The sequence below is a fragment of the Podarcis tiliguerta genome (genome assembly GCF_965153285.1).
Source record: "Podarcis tiliguerta genome assembly, chromosome: 3".
Taxonomy (NCBI): Eukaryota; Metazoa; Chordata; class Lepidosauria; order Squamata; family Lacertidae; genus Podarcis; species Podarcis tiliguerta.
In genome coordinates this window covers 87102189-87121517 of record NC_139536.1, presented here as the reverse complement: position 1 = coordinate 87121517, position 19329 = coordinate 87102189, and the positions used below count along the sequence as shown (strand labels likewise).

At 42.2% G+C, this 19329-nt stretch overlaps 1 protein-coding gene across 1 annotated transcript in view; it reads right to left on the bottom strand.

Annotated features, from left to right (window-relative positions):
* Positions 1 to 19329, bottom strand: part of HMGCLL1 (3-hydroxy-3-methylglutaryl-CoA lyase like 1) — a 58966-nt gene that overhangs the window by 7704 nt on the left and 31933 nt on the right. The window contains exons 7-8 of the mRNA XM_083431726.1: positions 17556 to 17744; positions 1721 to 1846 (exon numbers count right to left, since the gene is read on the bottom strand). Coding sequence (XP_083287852.1) covers positions 1721 to 1846; positions 17556 to 17744 — 315 coding nt within the window. The remainder of the gene's footprint in view (positions 1 to 1720; positions 1847 to 17555; positions 17745 to 19329) is intronic.

Sequence of the window (19329 nt, the reverse complement as noted above, 5' to 3'; positions counted from 1 at the left end):
GAACAGGAACATAGTGGTGAGAGGAAGCGAGGAGATAGAACAGATCAAAGGTAAACATGAGGCAACATTCAGGATTTGTAAGTGGTGCCTGCTGTCAAGAGAGAAATGCTACAGGACATGAAAATGATAAATTCTCAGAACTCTCAAATCTGGTACTAGTAGTTGTTTGGGGAACTGGTGCTCTGGGTTTTTTGAATGGGGGTTCTTTTATTTTGAAGGGACAAGCTTGGGTGTGTTTCCCCGTCCTGAATATATTGACTGGACGTGTATGCAAAGTCATATCTTTATTTACATATTGTTATTTGGGAGCTTGTTGAAGACTTTCCTTTTTCAGCAAGCCTTCTAAGTGGAGATTGATACCCCATATGGTATCTGTAGTAGAGGATTTGAAACTGATTTCATTCGTTCATTTTGTTGTGGCTTGTTTAATTTGTGATTGTTTTTCGCATTTGCTTTGAATTTGTTTTAATATGTGCAATTGTTTTAACTGTTTTTAGATACGTGGTCCTTTTATATACGTATTGCTAACCGCTTTGAGATGCCTTGTGGGAAGTGATTCGTTGATAATAACAACAATACACGAGATGGGGAGAAAGATGAAATAAACCAAAGAATGAGAGCTGATTTCACACGCCTTTTCCATGGGACTGTCAGTGTTCCGGAGGAATCAGTTCCAGGGGAAAGACCCATGTGAGTGGCCATGCTCACATGTCTGAATCATTTAAATGTTTTCCCAGCCATTGCATGGGCAATGCATGGATAAGCAAGTTCTAATGCAGCCAGGAGGATGCCCAAAGAGAACCTTAATGAATCCACATCTTGGTCGGCTAAGAAGCATCCAGTGCTGTTCCATGCGCATAAGAAGCACAAGAGAAGCAACTCAGCGGTAAACTATTTATAGGGGGAAAATCAAATTTTTATCTCTAACACACCCAGGTAATTGAATGGTTGCAGGTGGTGCTTAAAATAAATTATTGGGAGGGATGGAGGGACAACTATTGTCTTAAAAGTCTATGGGATCGCAGGACTTGTCCCCAATCAAGGGCCTCCTACCTTCCTCCCTATTATTTGATTCATGACTGAAGATAGTAGATTCATGACTGAAGAAGCCTTCCATTGCAAGGTGGAGTCAACAGTACAGAACTACATAAACCAATGGTCTGATTCCATATAAGGCAGCTTCACCTGCTCACCTTTTTGTCATTTTCATGCATGTACTCCAGAGTCCAGTGTGTGTTCACATGTATATACCCAGTGCCTTTTTTCTTAAAAAAAATGTTTAGGGGTACTCTCATTTTCCTACTCATATTGAAATACTGCCCCTCAATGAGGCCAAACTTAGATTTGCAAAATGTTTAGGGATATGTGTACCCCTGCGTACACCCAGGGGGGAAAAGGGCTGTACATAGTAGCTACTCTATGAATGCTAGCCGACAACCATTGTTAGAAAGCACCATATCTAACTACCGACAGAGAATAGGATCCCACAGCAGCCGCTTGATGCAGATAGGAGGCCTTCTGCTAGCAGCAATAGGATTCCAAGCAAGTTTATTTTCTCGTAACAAATGCTTGCAAAGTCATCCTTTCGATAGGATCAAAAGCAAGCTAAATGGTCTGACATTTCCCCAAAATGTCTGAAATCAACATAGCGAGCAAGACTTCCAATCCATAGTTTTAAGAAATCTGCAAAAGTTTAAGAGGTACATGAAAAACAGCTTACCGTATTGATTCCCAAGCCATTCAGCATATATAGCACATCTTCTGTGGCTACATTGCCTGTGGCACCTTTCGCATAGGGGCAACCTCCTAAGCCGGCAGCAGCAGAATCCACAACATGAACTCCCATCTGCAAAACAATCAAAAGCAATAATTCTCAATTCAATATGCTCACTAGAGTGGGCAGAACAAAAAAAAAAAAAAAAGGCCAACACACATAGAGAGCATTTTCTGCATTTTCAGGCAATTTCTCTTCACTTTCTATTCTACATTTAAACTTGTGTTTTATTGTGGCTTATTTTAGACAATAATTTGAGTTATCTGGGAAGGTTAACACATTCCTGCTTTGTTATACAGTCGTACCTTGGACGGAATCCGTTCCGGTAGTCCGTTCAACTTCCAAAACGTTCAGAAACCAAAGCACAGCTTCTGATTGGCTGCAGGAAGCTCCTGCAGCCAATTGGAAGCCTCGGAAGCCCCGTTGGATGTCCAGGTTCCAAAGAATGTTTGCAAACCAGAACACTCACTTCCGGGTTTGTGGCATTCAGGAGCCAAAACATCTGAGTACCAAGGCATTCATGATCCAAGGTATGACTGTATATTTGAACCTACCATTTGTTAAAAAATCATAATTTTTGAAACATATTTGTACATTCTTTTACTACCACAACCTGCTGTGTGACCATAGGATGAAAGAGATGGGTAAGGAATCCAAATGATGATGATGATGATGATGATGATGATGATGATATCAATAAGCTCTGGGAACAGTAGCTTAAGCTGATGTGTTCAAAAGCGGGGAAGGAACCATCCACTAGGTGGAAAGCAATCACTGGAACTTCAATGTTCATATATATATGCTATGAATTGCAGCTGTGGACAGAACAGAGGTTTCAAGCTTTTGATCATAGATGAAAATAATTTTCCAAGTGTTTCTCAAACAGATCATCCCAGTCATCAGCATCCATCTTCTCTTGCATTTGGCATGTTTCCCCCACTGCAATCAAGCAAAATGGATTTTTTGGCACTCAGTTTCAGCTTAATCATTGTGTGGGCTCCTTCAAATATCTGCAGACAGTGTAATTTGAAGTTTCATTTGAAGCTAACAATTAAACACATACACCCCACTGGTCTGAATAGCTTGGAGTCAGCAAGCCAAGTGCAGCCTGGGCTGTATTCTGGCCTGCCTGGTGTTTAATTACTTCCACATTTTGGCATGCAAAGACACCCAAATTGAAATGCTTATGGAGTTCATACTGGACTTCCCATGTATGGACTGTGGTTTTGGGACACAGTACTATAAATTAAATCTAAATTATTATTCTTTATTAACTGCCTTTCACCCTAAGGTCCCAGGGCAGGTCACAACATTTAAACACAATGTTAAAAGCTGATTAAAACAGCTTACAATAAAAAATAAGGTGGATATGCATGATGTGAATAACTTATTTTGCTATGACGCTTTGTTAAAAAAGAAAAACAAGATGAAAACTGTTCCTTCACTGACCACTTGGGGTCACTGTTGCCTCAAGATGTGCCATTTTCTGTTTGTGCTACTGATAACTGGACAACTTTTTCTGTTTAAGCTGCTGGCTAAATGGACAGTAAGATGTCCCCATTATTCAGCATTGGGTTTTTTGAAGATAGGATGTTCAAACTAGCAGAGGGGGGAATGTGCCACTTCTAAGGGCATAAAAATGGCAGCTTAAATGTAAGCTTGCCATATGTCCTAAATTTCCCAGACATATATCCGGAATGCTGCGGTCTGTCAAATGTCCAGGAAAACCCGGATGAATGGCAGCCCATGTTGGCAGTGCCATTTTTGCTGATTTCCCTTTAAAAAATGGCATTTATTTATTTATTGCCGCCCAGATTTTCACTGTTTGAAATATGGCAACCCTATCTAAGAGCCAGTGCTTTCTACAATACAGAATGTTATAATGAGTTTCACGAGCCTCAAAATTCCACATTTTGTTGCATCTCTCTGTGTGTTTAGATATAGGTATATAGATCTAGATGTAAAACGTGCGGAGTTCTACATTTCTCAGCTCCAGACAAATGCTATAATTTTCAGCAGGACTGAACCAAGATCAAGAGGGCCGGTGGCAAAATGTCACATTCAGGGATCGTCTCCTGTCAATAGCCCCCATCAGTGATGCAGGCCCTGGGCCAATTTTTCATATTTAACAGCGCATCCTCCCTTCTCCCCAGTTGTTCCAATGTTGAATGACATCTGACCGCAGTCTTGAATTTTCCCACAGTGACCCAGAATTCAAGGGCCCTGATACTGAGGGGAATGTAGAGAGATGGACATCACTCTGTTTTTGTGAATAAGATGGCTGTCACACACAGAAAACATGGCTGCCGTGGGGTGGGGCTTTTGTGGCATTGGCCATCTTCCTCTCCCCCCTACTTGCCGGCCCACAACAAATCATTTTGTTCTTCAAATCAACACACTGAGAAGTGTTTCACTTTGACTCAATCTTGAAACATTTGATGTAGTACTGATAGAAAATGCAATGTGTGAAGCGCTGCAAAACCTGCTCTGCCCCACCAAAAGGAACGTGTTACCAGCCACTAAATTAAGTATTAAATGAAAAGGGTGCAACTGTTGAGATTGGGATCTAGTCTGCATACACACCAGAAGTTGAAAACACATGTAAAGCACATTATTCCCCTCACCAAGGAATCCTGGGTAATTTGTTAAGGGTGCTGGGAATTGTAGGTCAGTGTTAGACAGACTGCACGTCTCAGGAATCTTTGGGGGAAAATAATGTGCTTTAAATGTATGGGGTGTAACTCGGGGCTTTCATCATTGGATGGCTTAGAAGTGCACCCCATTTTAAAATGGCAATAACTGGCTCTATTCATGAAGCTGTTATAAGCAAAAGTTTTTACAAATTCCTACAAAACAAGGGTAAAACCTTTCCAAAGTTTATGCCTGCTTGAGTCCCATTCAGTTCAGACCGAGTGTTAAGCAATCCCCATTCAAACTAATGGGACAGCTTTAAAAGTCCAGACTTCTCACAGCAAAGTCCCCAAAACAGAGTAAAACCTGGCAGCAATATCTTAGCCCCACAACACTTTGTTGTTTTAGCCCAGGGGTCAGCAAATCTTTACAGCAGGACGCCAGTCCACTGTCCCTCAGACCTTGTGGGGGGCTGGACTATATTTTGAAAAAAAGTAATGAACAAGTTCCTATGACCCACAAATAACCCAGGGATGCATTTTAAATAAAAGGAAACATTCTACTCATGTAAAAACATGCTGATTCTCGGACCGTCCACGGGCCGGATTTAGAAGGCGATTGGGCCGGATCCAGCCCCCAGGCCATAGTTTGCCTACCCATGTTTTAGCCTAAAAGCTAAAAGAAATGTTACATTTCCTCCCCCTCTCCCCATATTAATTGGCCTGCTTTTTATGGGGGCTTCTTTCCAGTGTTTCAAGGCAACAGCTGAAAAAAACCTTATTTTTCCTTTTAGGAGTGTCTAGATGTGCAACCTTGCCCTGAAGATCCAGTCTTGGTTGCAGGTGTTTGGACAAGGCCACCTTCAACATTCACAGCGTTATCGTACTAAAAGTTCTTCTGGATTATTTATCCAGCAATGAAAAACTGCACCAACGACTCCAAGATATATTCTGGTAAACCTTCACTGTGGAACAGACAGATGTTAAAGCAATACAACTCATGGCTTAGACCCTGTGTTTTCAGCTAATCCATAAATGCATCATTTCTGGTTCTTTTTCTACATTGTTTTTAGGTAGAGATTATTTGGAAGCACATTGCAGAGAAAAAACCCCACCACTCTTTATTTATGTGATAAACAATAAAATATAATAAAATAAAATGTTATACAAAGAATAAATACTAATACAGTATGAAGAGTACATCAGCACGTTAGTGCAGATTTTTTTATGTCTCTCTGGTTCAGGTTTTCACTTCATCAGAACTTAACAAGGATCAATGTCACCTGAGACTAAGGGACCAAAATGAACCTTGTATCATAAACAGTGGAACCTCTATTCACGTACGGAATCCGTTCCGGAGGTCCGTTCGTGAGTCGATCCTGGTCGCTGGTAGAAGCACCGTTCTGCGCATGTGCAGACGGCAGAAGCCACTTCTGCGTGCGCGTGAATTGCAGCAAACCCGGTATTTACTTCCGGGTTTGCTGCGGCCACGAGTCAAATTGTTCATGAGTAAGGGTGGTGGTAAGTTGAGGTTCTACTGTACAAGCTATGAATGTGAAACAGTGACTTCTACATCTTAACCACATTTTAGTCTTACGATCAACAGCAGCCTTTCTTTAGCTTGGGTCCCCAGATGTTGTTGGACTACAACTCCCATCATCCCTGACCACTGGTCCTGCTAGCTAGGGAAGATGGGAGTTGTAGTTCAACCACGCCTGGTTGGAAAAGGTTGATCTTGAGGGCCCAAAAGGGAGGGGGTCGTAGCCTCAATCCATCAAACAGTGTCAGTGCAGAAGACCTAAAACATTGCAAACAACTTTCACTAATCTTTTCTTCCTTTCATTCATTTTACAAGGATAAAAATAAAGTTGTCCAGCTATCTGGCCAGACTAAACTCCTGGCATTTATTGCAGCAGGAGAGCTGCACAGGTGCACTCTCATTTTCAGCTCCATTTGGGGAAACAGAGTCGACTGTCTCCTTTCCAGTGCCATTAACTTATTTACAGCTGGACCTGGAGACATTCTATTCATCATCACAAAGTATAAAGCCAAATGTCCCTTCCTCCTCCCTCCTTATTTCTTCCCCCTTTTTTTTTCAGGAGCACCACAGATTAACAGGTTAGAATGTTTTCCACATGTCCATTTTTACTGTCAGGAGAATATTAAAGACGTTTTCCAGCTTCCGCAGCTCAGCCAGATGTCCGCGGATCCCACGGTGAGAGCAAAATTGGCAAAGTAGCCTTCTCATGACCCCAGCATTGTTTTATCAAGGATCGGTTTTAAAGTATAAAGGGCCGTTTCTTGCTGAGATCCGTAATGTTTTGCAGCCCTTTCCCCTGCAATTACACAAAAGTGCTGACTTTGTTGAACTACTGATACGCGGCAGTATTTCTTATGACTCCTCTCACACTGTGCTGTAATTGATGTTTGCCTTGGCACCCGAAAGGTACCAGGTCTTATTTCCACTGTACATTTCCGGACACTGGTTTCAGTAACATCAGCGTAGGATATTGTACTGGGCGTATGTTTTGTTGTGTAAACATTCGCTGGTGATTTACCCTGTCAATCTCCGCAGACTAGCCTCTAATTACCAGGGGCCTCAGACGGACAATTCCTAACATATTTTCTATAGCTGCACCAGTTGGTTTGCCCTTCACTGATGTTGTCAGGAGGCAGAGGAACCAACCCCCAAGGCAGGTTGCCAGGAACGGATAAGACAAGGAAAACTCATTACCACCTGCTTTTTATTCAATATTCACAGAGAGAGGCTTGGGAACTGTAGAGATGCTGCTTCTTCCTTTTTTTTACAAAAACACCAGAAAACCATGATTTTTCAATGGACGCCTGATTTTTCCAGGGCAAAGCACCCTGTTTCGGAAATTCCCTCTGGACATCATTTCTGCCTTTGAAATCTGAACATATGGCAGCCCTAATTTAATTTGTTGTACAAGCATACAAATACCAGCTGATTACTACAACTAATAAAGCACCCACACTGTAAAGATTTTTTTTCTAAGCGCTTCCTTTTAAAAAATTAAAATAAAAAGCAAGGAGTTTGATTCCATAAATCTATGAAACTTTTGGGAAAGGCCTTGTTCACAGCATTTGGAAGAAATTTTCTTCTAGTCCAGAAAAAAAGTGTCTGCTTCTGACCCAAAGAGGGAGAGATGGAGAGGGAGAAAGAGAGAGAGTCTAGCCCTGATCCCTTTGGTACTGGAGGATACCAGCTCTTAACATAGTAATTTAAGCAGTCAAGTTAAAAAAGGCACAGTAAGATGATAAAAGGAGATCTATAAAGAGGCTACTGCTGCGATTGCGTGGGAGGGTGGCTATTAAAACAGCGTCGGGGGGCCCTTTCCACACAACAATCTGCTTTTTCCCTTTTCTTCTAGTGCTATACTTGCACTACTGTGAATCCAGCATCAGATCCCACGTAGCAAAACAAAGGTACCCTAGTTATAGAATAGATAGCCCTACTGCAGAATACTTTCATCATCATCATCATCATCGAATCCTTAAAATTAAAAAAAAGGAAATTGCCATAACATGTTGAGGAACTGCTAAGGAAAGAGGAAGCCTTGATGATGCTGGCTACTTCTGTTTGTTGGCTTCTTTAAGGGCTATATCAACATTCACCAACCGGGTGCCCTCCAAATATTTTAGACCACAACTCCAATCAGCCCAGGCAAGGCTGGGCCATAGGAGCATGTCTGCCTTGGAGTAAAATTGCAGGAGCGATCAGTCCCTAACAGCATGATCCTGCACCTGTCTGCTCAGAAGTCTACATGAGTTTAGTGAGTCTTACCTCCAGTAAGATTGCAGCCTAAAGCACTTTAAATATATACATTTTTAAAAACTTTATAAAGCTTATAATTAAATAATAACAAGGCACTGGAGGATAGGACTTGAGTTTTGGTGCTTCTCACTAGTAAACATCATCATATCCAATAGAGGTCTACAACACTCACACAACCTTATTCCAATATAGCCAACTCTTGGAACTAAACAATGGGGTAAAGAGGTGGGGGAAGGAAAATGGCATTTCCCCAGAAGGACTAAGGTAAGGTAAAGGCAAAGGACCCCTGGATGGGTAAGTCCAGTCAAAGGCGACTATGGGGTTGCAGCACTCATCTTGTTTTCAGGCCGAGGGAGCCGGCGTTTGTCCACAGGCAGCTTTCCGGGTCATGTGGCCAGCAGGACTAAACCGCTTCTGGCACAATGGGACACCATGATGGAAACCAGAGCACATGGAAATGCCGTTTACCTTCCCGCTGGAGCGGTACCTGTTTATCTACTTGTACTGGTGTGCTTTCAAACTGCTAGATTGACAGGAGCTGGGACAAAGCAACGGGAGCTCACTCCATTGTGGGGATTTGAACCACCGACCTTCTGATCGGCAAGCCCAAGAGGCTCAGTGGTTTAGACCACAGCGCCACCCATGTCCCCAGAAGGAATATTGGCACTAAAACTCTGGCGAGTTTTCATGAGGACTTTTTAAAAATGCACACTGATGTGGAAACATGAAGAACTGAAATTAAGACTGGAAAAATGGGAAATGGGAGAAAACAAAATTGAGAGATTCATCCATCTAGTACCGGAGCTCTGCCTTGAGAAAAGGTACCTAGAGTCTGTGTAGCACATGGATAACAATTGTACACTTAGTGTACACACACACATATTAAGAAAGGCGCCAGGAAAACAGCAGTGAATGATAGAATTAAAGGAGACGAGGCATCTGTTTGTTATATTTTCCATTTTCCTGTGGAACTACCAGCCTAATCCCCACTTCGCTTATGCATTAAAGCGGTCAATGTTAAGGGAAAAGGGTGATTTGAGGAAGCCATCAGAGCCAAAGTGTAAGCAGAAAACATGATAATGCACACATAAAATTAAGGCTTAACAACTCATCTTGTATGACATGGATCCTACTAAAAGTTTTTATACAGCTGAGCTGCAGTTTAACTTGAACCTGAATGGGCCTCAGATGGGATATTGTATGTAGTTTTGGTCACCACTTTGGCACATTGAGGAGAATCTAAGAGGCAAAGAGCCCAGAAGAGTCCCCCCCCCTTTCTTTCTGTGTTTAAAGCGGGGGGAGTTTAGAATGCCAGATGTATGAAAAATAAGACTTTAAAATGAGGGGATTTTTTCCTAGAATGGGGTGCTCAGAGTATGGCCTAAACAAAAACAATAAAGTGTATTCAAAGCATTTCCAAATTTCATGAAGAAAGCAGAAATGACATGGTGATGGTCCTGAGATAGGACAAATGATGGATGCTTCTTCTTCGTATCTGATCTGAGCAACCAGCTAGGTATAAGACCAACCTGAGTGACGTGTGCTGAGAGCTACAAATGATTTCCAAATATAGAAGCCCTCCTCTGACAACTTATGAGGTGTAAAATGCTTTTCAAAAACAACACAAGACTCCTGAGAAGGCAAAAGCGATTCCTCGTGCTAACAGAAAGGCAGTGATATATGTGACAGATGATGCTGACTGGCTATGAAGAGCTGAAAAATTCACAGTGGAGGAGTTACATATTTAATTAAAAAGCCTGAAATACAAATTACCTCCAGGAGAAATCGATTTAATAAAGCCCAGAGGAAACCAGAGGCAAAAGAGCCATATAAAGTGGTAGGCCCAAATCCATCTCTCATCCTTCCCCTTTTCTTCAATGAAATTAAGGCTTCTGAATTTTACACAACTCTGTAAACACTCCATAGATTTTATCCCTGGTTGACGCTGCAACTCCCTGCGGGCCATTTGTTATATATTTTTGAGGAATGCTTATTTCCAAAATAAGAACAACTCTAGGGAAAGATCGCTGAGGTTCTGAACTAAGGGCACATTTGCACCATCCATTTCAAGATCTATGACACCACTTTAAACAGCCATGGCTTCCCCCAAAGAATTCTGGGAGCTGTAGTTTCTTAAGGGGGCTGCAAGTTGTTATGAGACTCCTTCCTGAAACCCTGGAGAACTACTACCAGTGTAGACCAAGGGATCCCAAACTTGGGTCTCCAGCGGTATTTGGATTACAATTCCCATCATTTCTGACCTCTGGTTCTGCTAGTTTAGGATGATTGGAGTATTGGAATATTGAGCTAGGTAGACCAGTTACGTGACCCAATATAAGACAGCTTCCTATGTGTCTCAGTTCATATTGTTTTCTTGGAAGAGTTCAAAAATGAGTTGGATGTTTGGCAGGGAAACCAACCCAGTAAATGTTATGGACTACTGGATCTCAAGACAAGGGCCTGGTTCCAGCTGGGTGCATGAGCAGGAACTGGGCAACATATGAAGAGCTTTCTTTAAAAACAACTGTTGTAGCTGATCAGCTGCTTGATGGGGAACTTCATTTACTTGGCCCTCCTCACATTCCCTTTCCTGTGCCTATTAGCATGATTCCTGCTTCCAAGAGAGCCTCTGACATGGCCGTTGTAGAGTGCAGGGTGAAGCTAGAGGCCCCCTTTCCAGTCCCTGACACTTCAGAACAGCGCAAAAGCCTCATATATTCAAATATTACTCAATAAGTGGTAACGCTAGTAAGAGCAACAGTGAGTAAACACATCATTTCAAAAACTCTTTGCAGAATTTGTTAAGACTATCTTAAAGGAAGCACCGTATTGTTTGATAGCATTCCAGGTTATATAATTCTAAGATAGTTTCTTTGCGTTTTGCATTGCAAGGCCAAACTACACATTGCACAAGGAGATCCAAGTTTCCAAATCCTGATATTTTGAGTTTAACTTTAAAAGCTGCCAGGGGCAGGGGGCTTCCAAATTATCCTGTGCCATTCTCTTAATCTAACACCACCACCCCCAAAGTTGCTGTTAGCTGCTGCAGAGAGGACACATACAAGCTCCTAGACACACCCGACAACCATAAAAGGCAAGAATGCCATGATTCAATTCTATATGTAGCATCAGACTAAGCACCATGTGCTATTGATATGGTTTTCCAGAAGATGCAGGTCTGGGGAATTGCTGGACTGAAAAAAACCTGTGTCTATTTATAAAATAATTCCTGTTACACTTACCGTTTTCCTCCAAAATTCACTCTGCTTCCTGAAGGATATATTGGCCATATAAGTAATGGGGATCCAAAAATATCTGGACTCCATTGTTTCTCACGCTAGTCTACTTCCCCACCCCCTGTTAAATACATGGAAAATTGGAAATCTTATCTTCATTTTCCATGGTTCTGTAAGACATATGTTAAAGAAATAGAATCTGGGAACTGGAGACTGAATCTCCCACCACCTCGTTGGTATGATCACAGCAGGAAACCTTTTTTTATATTTATTTATTTCAGCCACTTAACAAAAATTGTTTATTACTCTTGTCTAATCCTTAAGATTAAGATTTCTAATACAACACTCTGAAAAATCAAAGCACAGAATGCTCACTACATATTTGGCAATTTTCCATATAGAATTTAGAAGACCAAGCCGTGTGTGTGTGTGTGTGTGTGTCTTAACAAGTATATACAATTGTTTCTCCTAACTTGGTTTGTGAATGCAGAAGATGCTATCAAATCCCAATAAATGATGTTTTCACTTTTTCATCAAATAATCCACTATTATTCTATGAAGTCAACACAACATATATCAAATGACACCTATGAATGAGACAGATAGTATAAAAAGGTGCCAGTGATACAGATCACTCTACATGTATATATGTTGCTACAGCTGAATACTACCACTCCTTTATCATCCTTCTCCCAAAATCCTTACCAGTTGCCCCCTTCTACATTAGCTCCAAGGTCCTAATGCAGGTCTTTCGAATGATGTCCTGGTACAGTTTGTATGGATTCTACCTTAGAGCACTTCTTGACATTGCTCTCAGCTGCAACTTGAAGAATTTCAAAGAAAAAATACCTCCTCTCATAAATCTTTTGACCTACCACTGGTGCAGTGGATAATCTCTGTTGATTCTACTAATATAAGATCTTGGCATTCTACATGTGTTGAGTGTGGATGATCACCAGCACTTTGGCTGAGAAAACCAGCCAATCATGTGTGAACACTGCATCTGGGTTGAAAAAAAATGTTCTTAAATTGGCCTACACAGAGACAGTCATAACCCACAAACAAATCATAATATACACCCAATGTTGTCAAATCCCCCTGAAAGCGGATCAGGATTAATGGCCAATAAACAGGTAGTCTGGAAGCGCCCTGAGTTTCTAGGCAGAAACTATGCCATTTTGGGCTCTGTACAAGCCTCCAGCAAGTTGTTAAATCCAAATGTTGAGTTGTTATGGTAGAAGCAGTAACAGTACTGGTCATGACAGGAGCAACTAGTATCAGTTATACATCTTGTTGGTCCAGATTGTTTCCTTCTCCCTTGGAGGTCGCACAGTTTCCTATAAAGAATGGTTTGCCATTTCACATTGCCTTTGACATGTTATCCAGTCTACACATGCAGTTTTACTCAAAGCACTCTTTTTACTCAAACAGCCAGCCACGCCTCCTCCTTCTTGCTGACTTTGTCACTTCTATAAATTCTATAGTCTGATATTTTAATATCCCAGTTTCTGGGTTCAGCCAAGTTTCACCCACCAAGCAAAGACTTAGCCATACTTCTGTTTAAAATCTTATTGTTTTGAAACATTCCTTCATATGCTTTTTTCATTTGCACCAAAAACACACTATTTAGAAAGACATCATATCCCAATTTGATGCCTGACATTTATTCCTTTCAGTGGCATCAACAATTAGATCAGGCTTCAAACTACTTACTCTGGAGAAATCTTTTTATTTTTATTTTAGCAATGCCTCTTCAGGGTAAATGGCTTGAGCACTGTAATCTTAACCTTTGAATGTTTTGGCTAAGCAGTCAGCCATCTTTCACTACTTACTCCTTCCCTAGAACAACCCTTATAAAACCTCTTAGGTAGTTTCTTATGCAGATTCAATGACTTCATCCAATATTATTTGGAGTAGGGCACAACTGAATGATGGAAAGTTTCCCCCATCAAAATATTGTTATTTGCGGGAGGGGAGGGTTGGAGGCTGAGTACTATCACTGCCAGAACAGGGGAAAAAATAGCGGGCACAAACATGCTGAGCAGAAGAAGACAGCAACAATCTAGAGAACTGGTGCAAGAATATTACAGCCCACAGTTCGCTAAATAATAGGAGACAGAATGTTGCTCTGCTTTCATTCATTCAGGAATTGTCTTTACAGGAATTGTCTTTATACTTCTCATTGTCATGCTAGTTGTTAAATTTACTCAGGCAGGGGTCAACAATTTTTACACACATTTAAAGCCCGACTGTATACATACCCTACCCAAAGCTTAGAGCTTATGCAGGTACATTGCAGCCAAACACATACAACTAAGGGAGCCCCTTTTAAAGGGCTGGGTAACAAAAAGACTTTTCAGAGAAGTCACAACCCTTTCTTGTCTACCATTTTACCTCTCGAAAGAAAGAAAGAAAGAAAGGACAGAAGGAAGGAAGGAAGGAAGGAAGGAAGGAAGGAAGGAAGGAAGGAAGGGAAAAGCTGTTTACTATAGCTTTTCAGACGCGTGCATTGTTCAACTCCGGAGAAAGTATAATTTTGTCAGGCCAAGTGCAAAGTTGTAATGTGCCCCAACTCCTACAATCCTGTTTTGAAAAAGTGGAGGACTGACTTATGCCCTTCCACTTTTTCCCATTTTCTTTAGGTTCCCTGCATTTCTAGGTACCCACATTGTATTCCTAGTCCCAGCAATACGGTATGTTTGCATGTATGTATATACCTATGTATATTATACACACATGACAAATGGCCTTTCAGTGATGCTCCCTGTCCCTGGGAATCTGCTGTCAGTTCCCATATCAATACGCTCCAGGGACCAAAGGGCTCATTCATTTACTGACATGTGTTCAGGGGCCTGTAAATTCGATCAGCAGCACTGGCTCCCACTGTCCTTGGGATTTCAAGGTTCCCTGATTTATTCTGATGCTCATCCTTTCCTCCTGCTGCCATTCCCTGTTGGCCCTGCCTGCCTAGAGGCAATGCCAACAGGGATCAAGGAACCTGGATCTTCTAGTTCATAAATATCCTCTGGCGCCACCTACAATTTAGCCTCATCTCCCCCATCCCACTCACTGCTAGTACAAATGTACTCTCCCTCTGTGCTAATTGAGAAAAGTGTTTTATTCCCAGCCACTGAATTAGCTACAGCAGCAGCTGAAAGTAAGCAGTATCTTATAATGAAGCAACATTTCAATGTAGAAGCTCAAAGGCAATATCCAGGCAGCATAATCTATTGGTCCAATTCAAGGGATGCAGGAAATGGTAATTAATACTTAGGTTGGGGCCAGCTCATTCTTCTCTTCCTTTCTCCCAGTCTTTTCTGGTCTCTCCCAGTCCTGCTTATCCTCTTTCAGGTTTCATGTCTTAAATCACAGAAGAAGAAGAAGAAGAAGAAGAAGAAGAAGAAGAAGAAGAGGAGGAGTAGTAGTTTGGATTTGATAGCCCACCTTTCACTCCCTTTAAGGAGTCTCAAAGCGGCTAACATTCTCCTTTCCCTTCCTCCCCCACAACAAACACTCTGTGAGGTAAGTGGGGCTGAGAGATTTCAAAGAAGTGTGACTGGCCCAAGGTCACCCAGCAGCTGCATGTGGAGGAGCGGAGACGCGAACCCGGTTCACCAGATTACGAGACTACCCCTCTTAACCACTACACCACACTGGCTCTCTCTGCATTCTCATTCTTCTACTTATAGCTATCTTGCCTCTGGGGACTTCCCCGCTTGACTCCTATTTTGTAGGAGCATCATCCACTCAGTTTTCTACTGGTCCGCAGCTTCCTTTACTATACCCAACTCCTGTTTTCAAGGTCAATTTTTGGATTGCCTCACAGTTAATCTCATCTATCATCTATCATCTATCTATCATCTATCTATTATCTATCTATCTATCTATCTATCTATCTATCATCTATCTATCTATCATCATCTATCTATCTTATCTATCTATATCTATCTATCTATCTATCTCTCCACCCATCCACCTCAATCTCCAAAGCTAGGCTGTTTAGGTCAGGTATTCTGGAAGGTTCCATTCCCTCACAATTTAGACATTGCAGCTCAATTAACGGCCATCTAGGATTCCCCACTGCCATATTTTGACTCAGCCATAGATAGCATGATGCACATTGCCTTTCATAGTTGTTCATCACTGCAATCACACTGCCAGAAAACAACACACATAAGACCTCTTTGGGCATTCAGTCTGTACATGTGAGGGGGGGGGAATATGTTCCAGCCCTTGACCCCCTATGCTTCTGGGTGTGTCGGGGGAATCCACTCCACCTCGACCTTCCCACATTGAGCTGGAAGGTCTTCTAAGCACACATGGCTGAACACACCTCCAAGTCTTTGGGGGAAGGGCTGAAGCTCAGTGGTAGAGCACGTCCTTGGGATGCAAAAGATCTCAGGTTCAATGTCCCAGTTGCAGGAAGACCGCTAAGCATATTCAGCCAGTTCCCATCAGATTTCTGTGCTGAACATGTCAAGACTGGCACTGGAGGGGGCAGCGTTGACATATGGCCCCTGCTCCACTATATACCTTTCCCCTCATATGTTCATGAACATCTTAAGAGGGCTACAATATCCTGCATTTATTTTTTTAACATGTTGCTATGAAAAATTATAGAACAGAGCTAAGATCTTCAGAAAGAAATGTGGTTCTGTTAGGGAAAATGCTTGGAGTATCCCAGTTAATGAATTCTACAGGCTTTGGGGGTTTTTTTGTTTTTAAGTCTCCTTTATCCACATGCAGATTAATTCCTGTCTTTCTAAGTTAAGAGGCACCACAAATGTGCACTTTGAAACTAGTTAGCGTCAGACTCTGACTGTTGCAGTCAGTAGCAAATGTCGGAATAAAACCCACGTCCCCATCATTTCATTTGGAATTATAATTTAACAGCACTCTGCCTAAAAGGAAGCATGTCTAATATATTAGTGAGTTTTCATATAGTAAAGCTCGGGCAATTCATCATGCAGCAGGTTTTCAATACGACAATTCAGTAGTCACCAGCTGGGACCAGAAAAAAATATTTTCCTGAGGACATTTCCAATTTCCACTTTTCCTAAAGCCTTGGAAATAGCACTTAAAGTAGCAATATATTATGATATGATGCAGAGTGGTACTGAAGAAACTTCTATATTTGTTGCTAGACGGCTGGGTTACTCTTGAACTGTTAAGAGTCTAACAGCACAATCAAGCCCATGCAGAGCATCTAAGCCATTAGACTGCAGCCAACTCGGCTACAGATTCATTTGCAATGTTTGGGTGCAAGATGCTTGGTAGGTGAAGAAGCACACAGAAAGGCATAAACAACTCAAATAGTCCATATCGTATGCATAATAATTCACAGGTTGCTATATTTTGCACCGGCCCATGGTGTTCTATCCATTTCTGTCCACTTGTGGGATCTTTTCCCGTTATATATTTTTCTACATGTGCAACTGAACTCCTTGTTTTCGAAGAAGATTGTGGACAAATATGTAAAGCGTGCCCATCAATGACAGCCACCCGCAGATTGATGCAGTACAGAAATGTGCGACTCACTTTAAGCTATAGCATGTGATCCTCAGCTCATGACTTACACCTGGCCTGGACCCAACCCAGATCATACATTAACATCATACATTAACATCAGCAGTGAGAGAGTCACTGCAGGCAGCTACAGCTACCTGCCTATCTAGGTAACCTTGGAGGGAAACTGATCACATGGGTGGGGCAGCAATACGGTGGCTTATGAGCATTTAAAATAGCCTTACAGTGAGTCGGAGCACAGGGGCACCCAGTCTAGTACAGTGGCATCTCCAGGTAGGGCAAAGAGATAAGTTTGTCTGCAATCCTGAAAAGTCATTAGCAGTCTGTGGAGATAACACCAAGCTAGATGGACCGATAGTCCGACTCTAACACCGACTGACAGCAGCCACTATCCAGGATCCAAGGCAGTGCTCTTTCCCATCAACTGCTACCTGATCCTTTACCTGGGATTGAATCTGGGAGCAATCAAAGCACACGGTCTACCAATGAGCATCTCCCTAGCATGGGCACAGCCATGCCCAAGAGGATGCAAGGATGAATGAGGCTAGCGCCGAGAAAACTGTATTTGGATGAGACCAGAGACTGGATCTTACCTGCATCGCTGTGAGGATATTGGCTAAAGCCTGGCCGTAGGTGTCATGGCAATGCACTGCAATTGCTGCCACGGGGAGCTCCATCATAACAGATTCCAGCATGCGCTTCATGCTGCCAGGGGTCCCCACACCTATGGTGTCTCCAAGGGATATCTCATAGCAACCCATGCTGTATAGCCGTTTGGAGACCTGGGGAGGGAATGGTAGGAGAACCGAACATAAGCAAAAGAAGAACAGGGAAAAGAGAAAGCAGTTTCAAGTGACTTTTACCAATGAATAATTTCTGAGGAAAGGAAAAGACTAACACTAGGATCCTAGTCATCTCCTTTTTGTGTTTTCCCGCATTAAACCTGAGGGGGCCTATTTTCAACAGGTGGTCCTTTCCTATCCTTTCTAGAACAGCCTTCCCCAGCCTTTGGATGTTATTGGACTACAGTTCCCTTCATCCCTGATTATTATCCATTCCAGCTAGGGCTGATGGGAGTTGTAGTTCAGCAACGTCTGGAGGGCACCAGGTTAGGGAAGGCTGTTGTTCTGCTCTGGGATTTTTCAGGTTATGCCTCTCTGCACAGGGCCGTATTCTTTTTCTGATTTTCAAGCTTTTCAGAATTAAGTTCTTTTGTTGAACATTAACTTAAGACTGTCAGGTGTTTTCAATGAATTAAACAAATTCAAAGTGAAACGAACACCTGGCATTTATTTGCCTGCTTAATACTTCCATGGAAGTCAAAGAGAATTTCTGTTGCAGATGAATTACATGCACTATCTCGCCGCTCCCCTTTGCTTATGTGTGCTTGGGAATCTGAAAAGTAATATGTATTTACAGAAAAAAATTCAGGGAGGCGAGGCAAATGTAGAATGAAGGGTGCATTGGACGCACCTAAAAGGTATTTCTCTGTGCTGGCACCCTAGGCCCAGGTGGCATGAGCATTGTCTAGCGCTTGAAAGCAAGGCTGCAGTCACCATTCAGGAGCTTTTAACCAGTGGTGTTCCTGGAAGCCATCCAATTTTCACTCCTGCTGTTCAGCTCAAAGCAGCAGGACTGGGGTTTTCTCTCTGCATTTACTGCATTCAGGCCTGCATCCTAATCCCACCTGGGTCCAGCATACAAGCACAGGAGAAAAGCCCACTAAAAATATACAGTGTCCTCCAGGACATAATATACCATTCAGCTTTTAGAAATTTTACAATGCGGAGCCAGCTATTAACTATAGAGAGCTGGTGTAGACCCCGCAATTCTTAAGCATTCAAGAGCAGGCTGTGGAATCATGCATTCCCTGAACCTACCCCTTTCTTCCTGGACACTGAAAACACCTATATATTTCTTAACAGGCCATATAATGTCACTCGGAATTTGCAGTGTATAACGCTTTTGCCACATACTTTTGATTCAACAGATGTCCTACAGTTTTTCCTATTGCACTTTATTGCCGACTGCACCGTGGTCCCCAAGTGCAGACGAGATACACGAAACAGCTACAGATGGATGACAAGTGCTAAATTGGTAAAATACCAATGATAATAATGGCTTTTGCTGGTGGGACGAGTGTGATAAAAGTTGACAGGGTGCAAAGCTGCTAGTCCCTGGTGTCCCACATGATTATATGCTTAATCTAAAGGCCAGAAGATAAATGACACAAGCAAGATTTAAAAGTCTGCAAAGAGGATGTGAACCCCATGGCTATTTCATTTAGTTTGGCATAACTCTTCCATGACTTACCCGGGAAAAATCAGGCATACTGTATACAATTTCTGCTGAATCTCGGGAACGGGG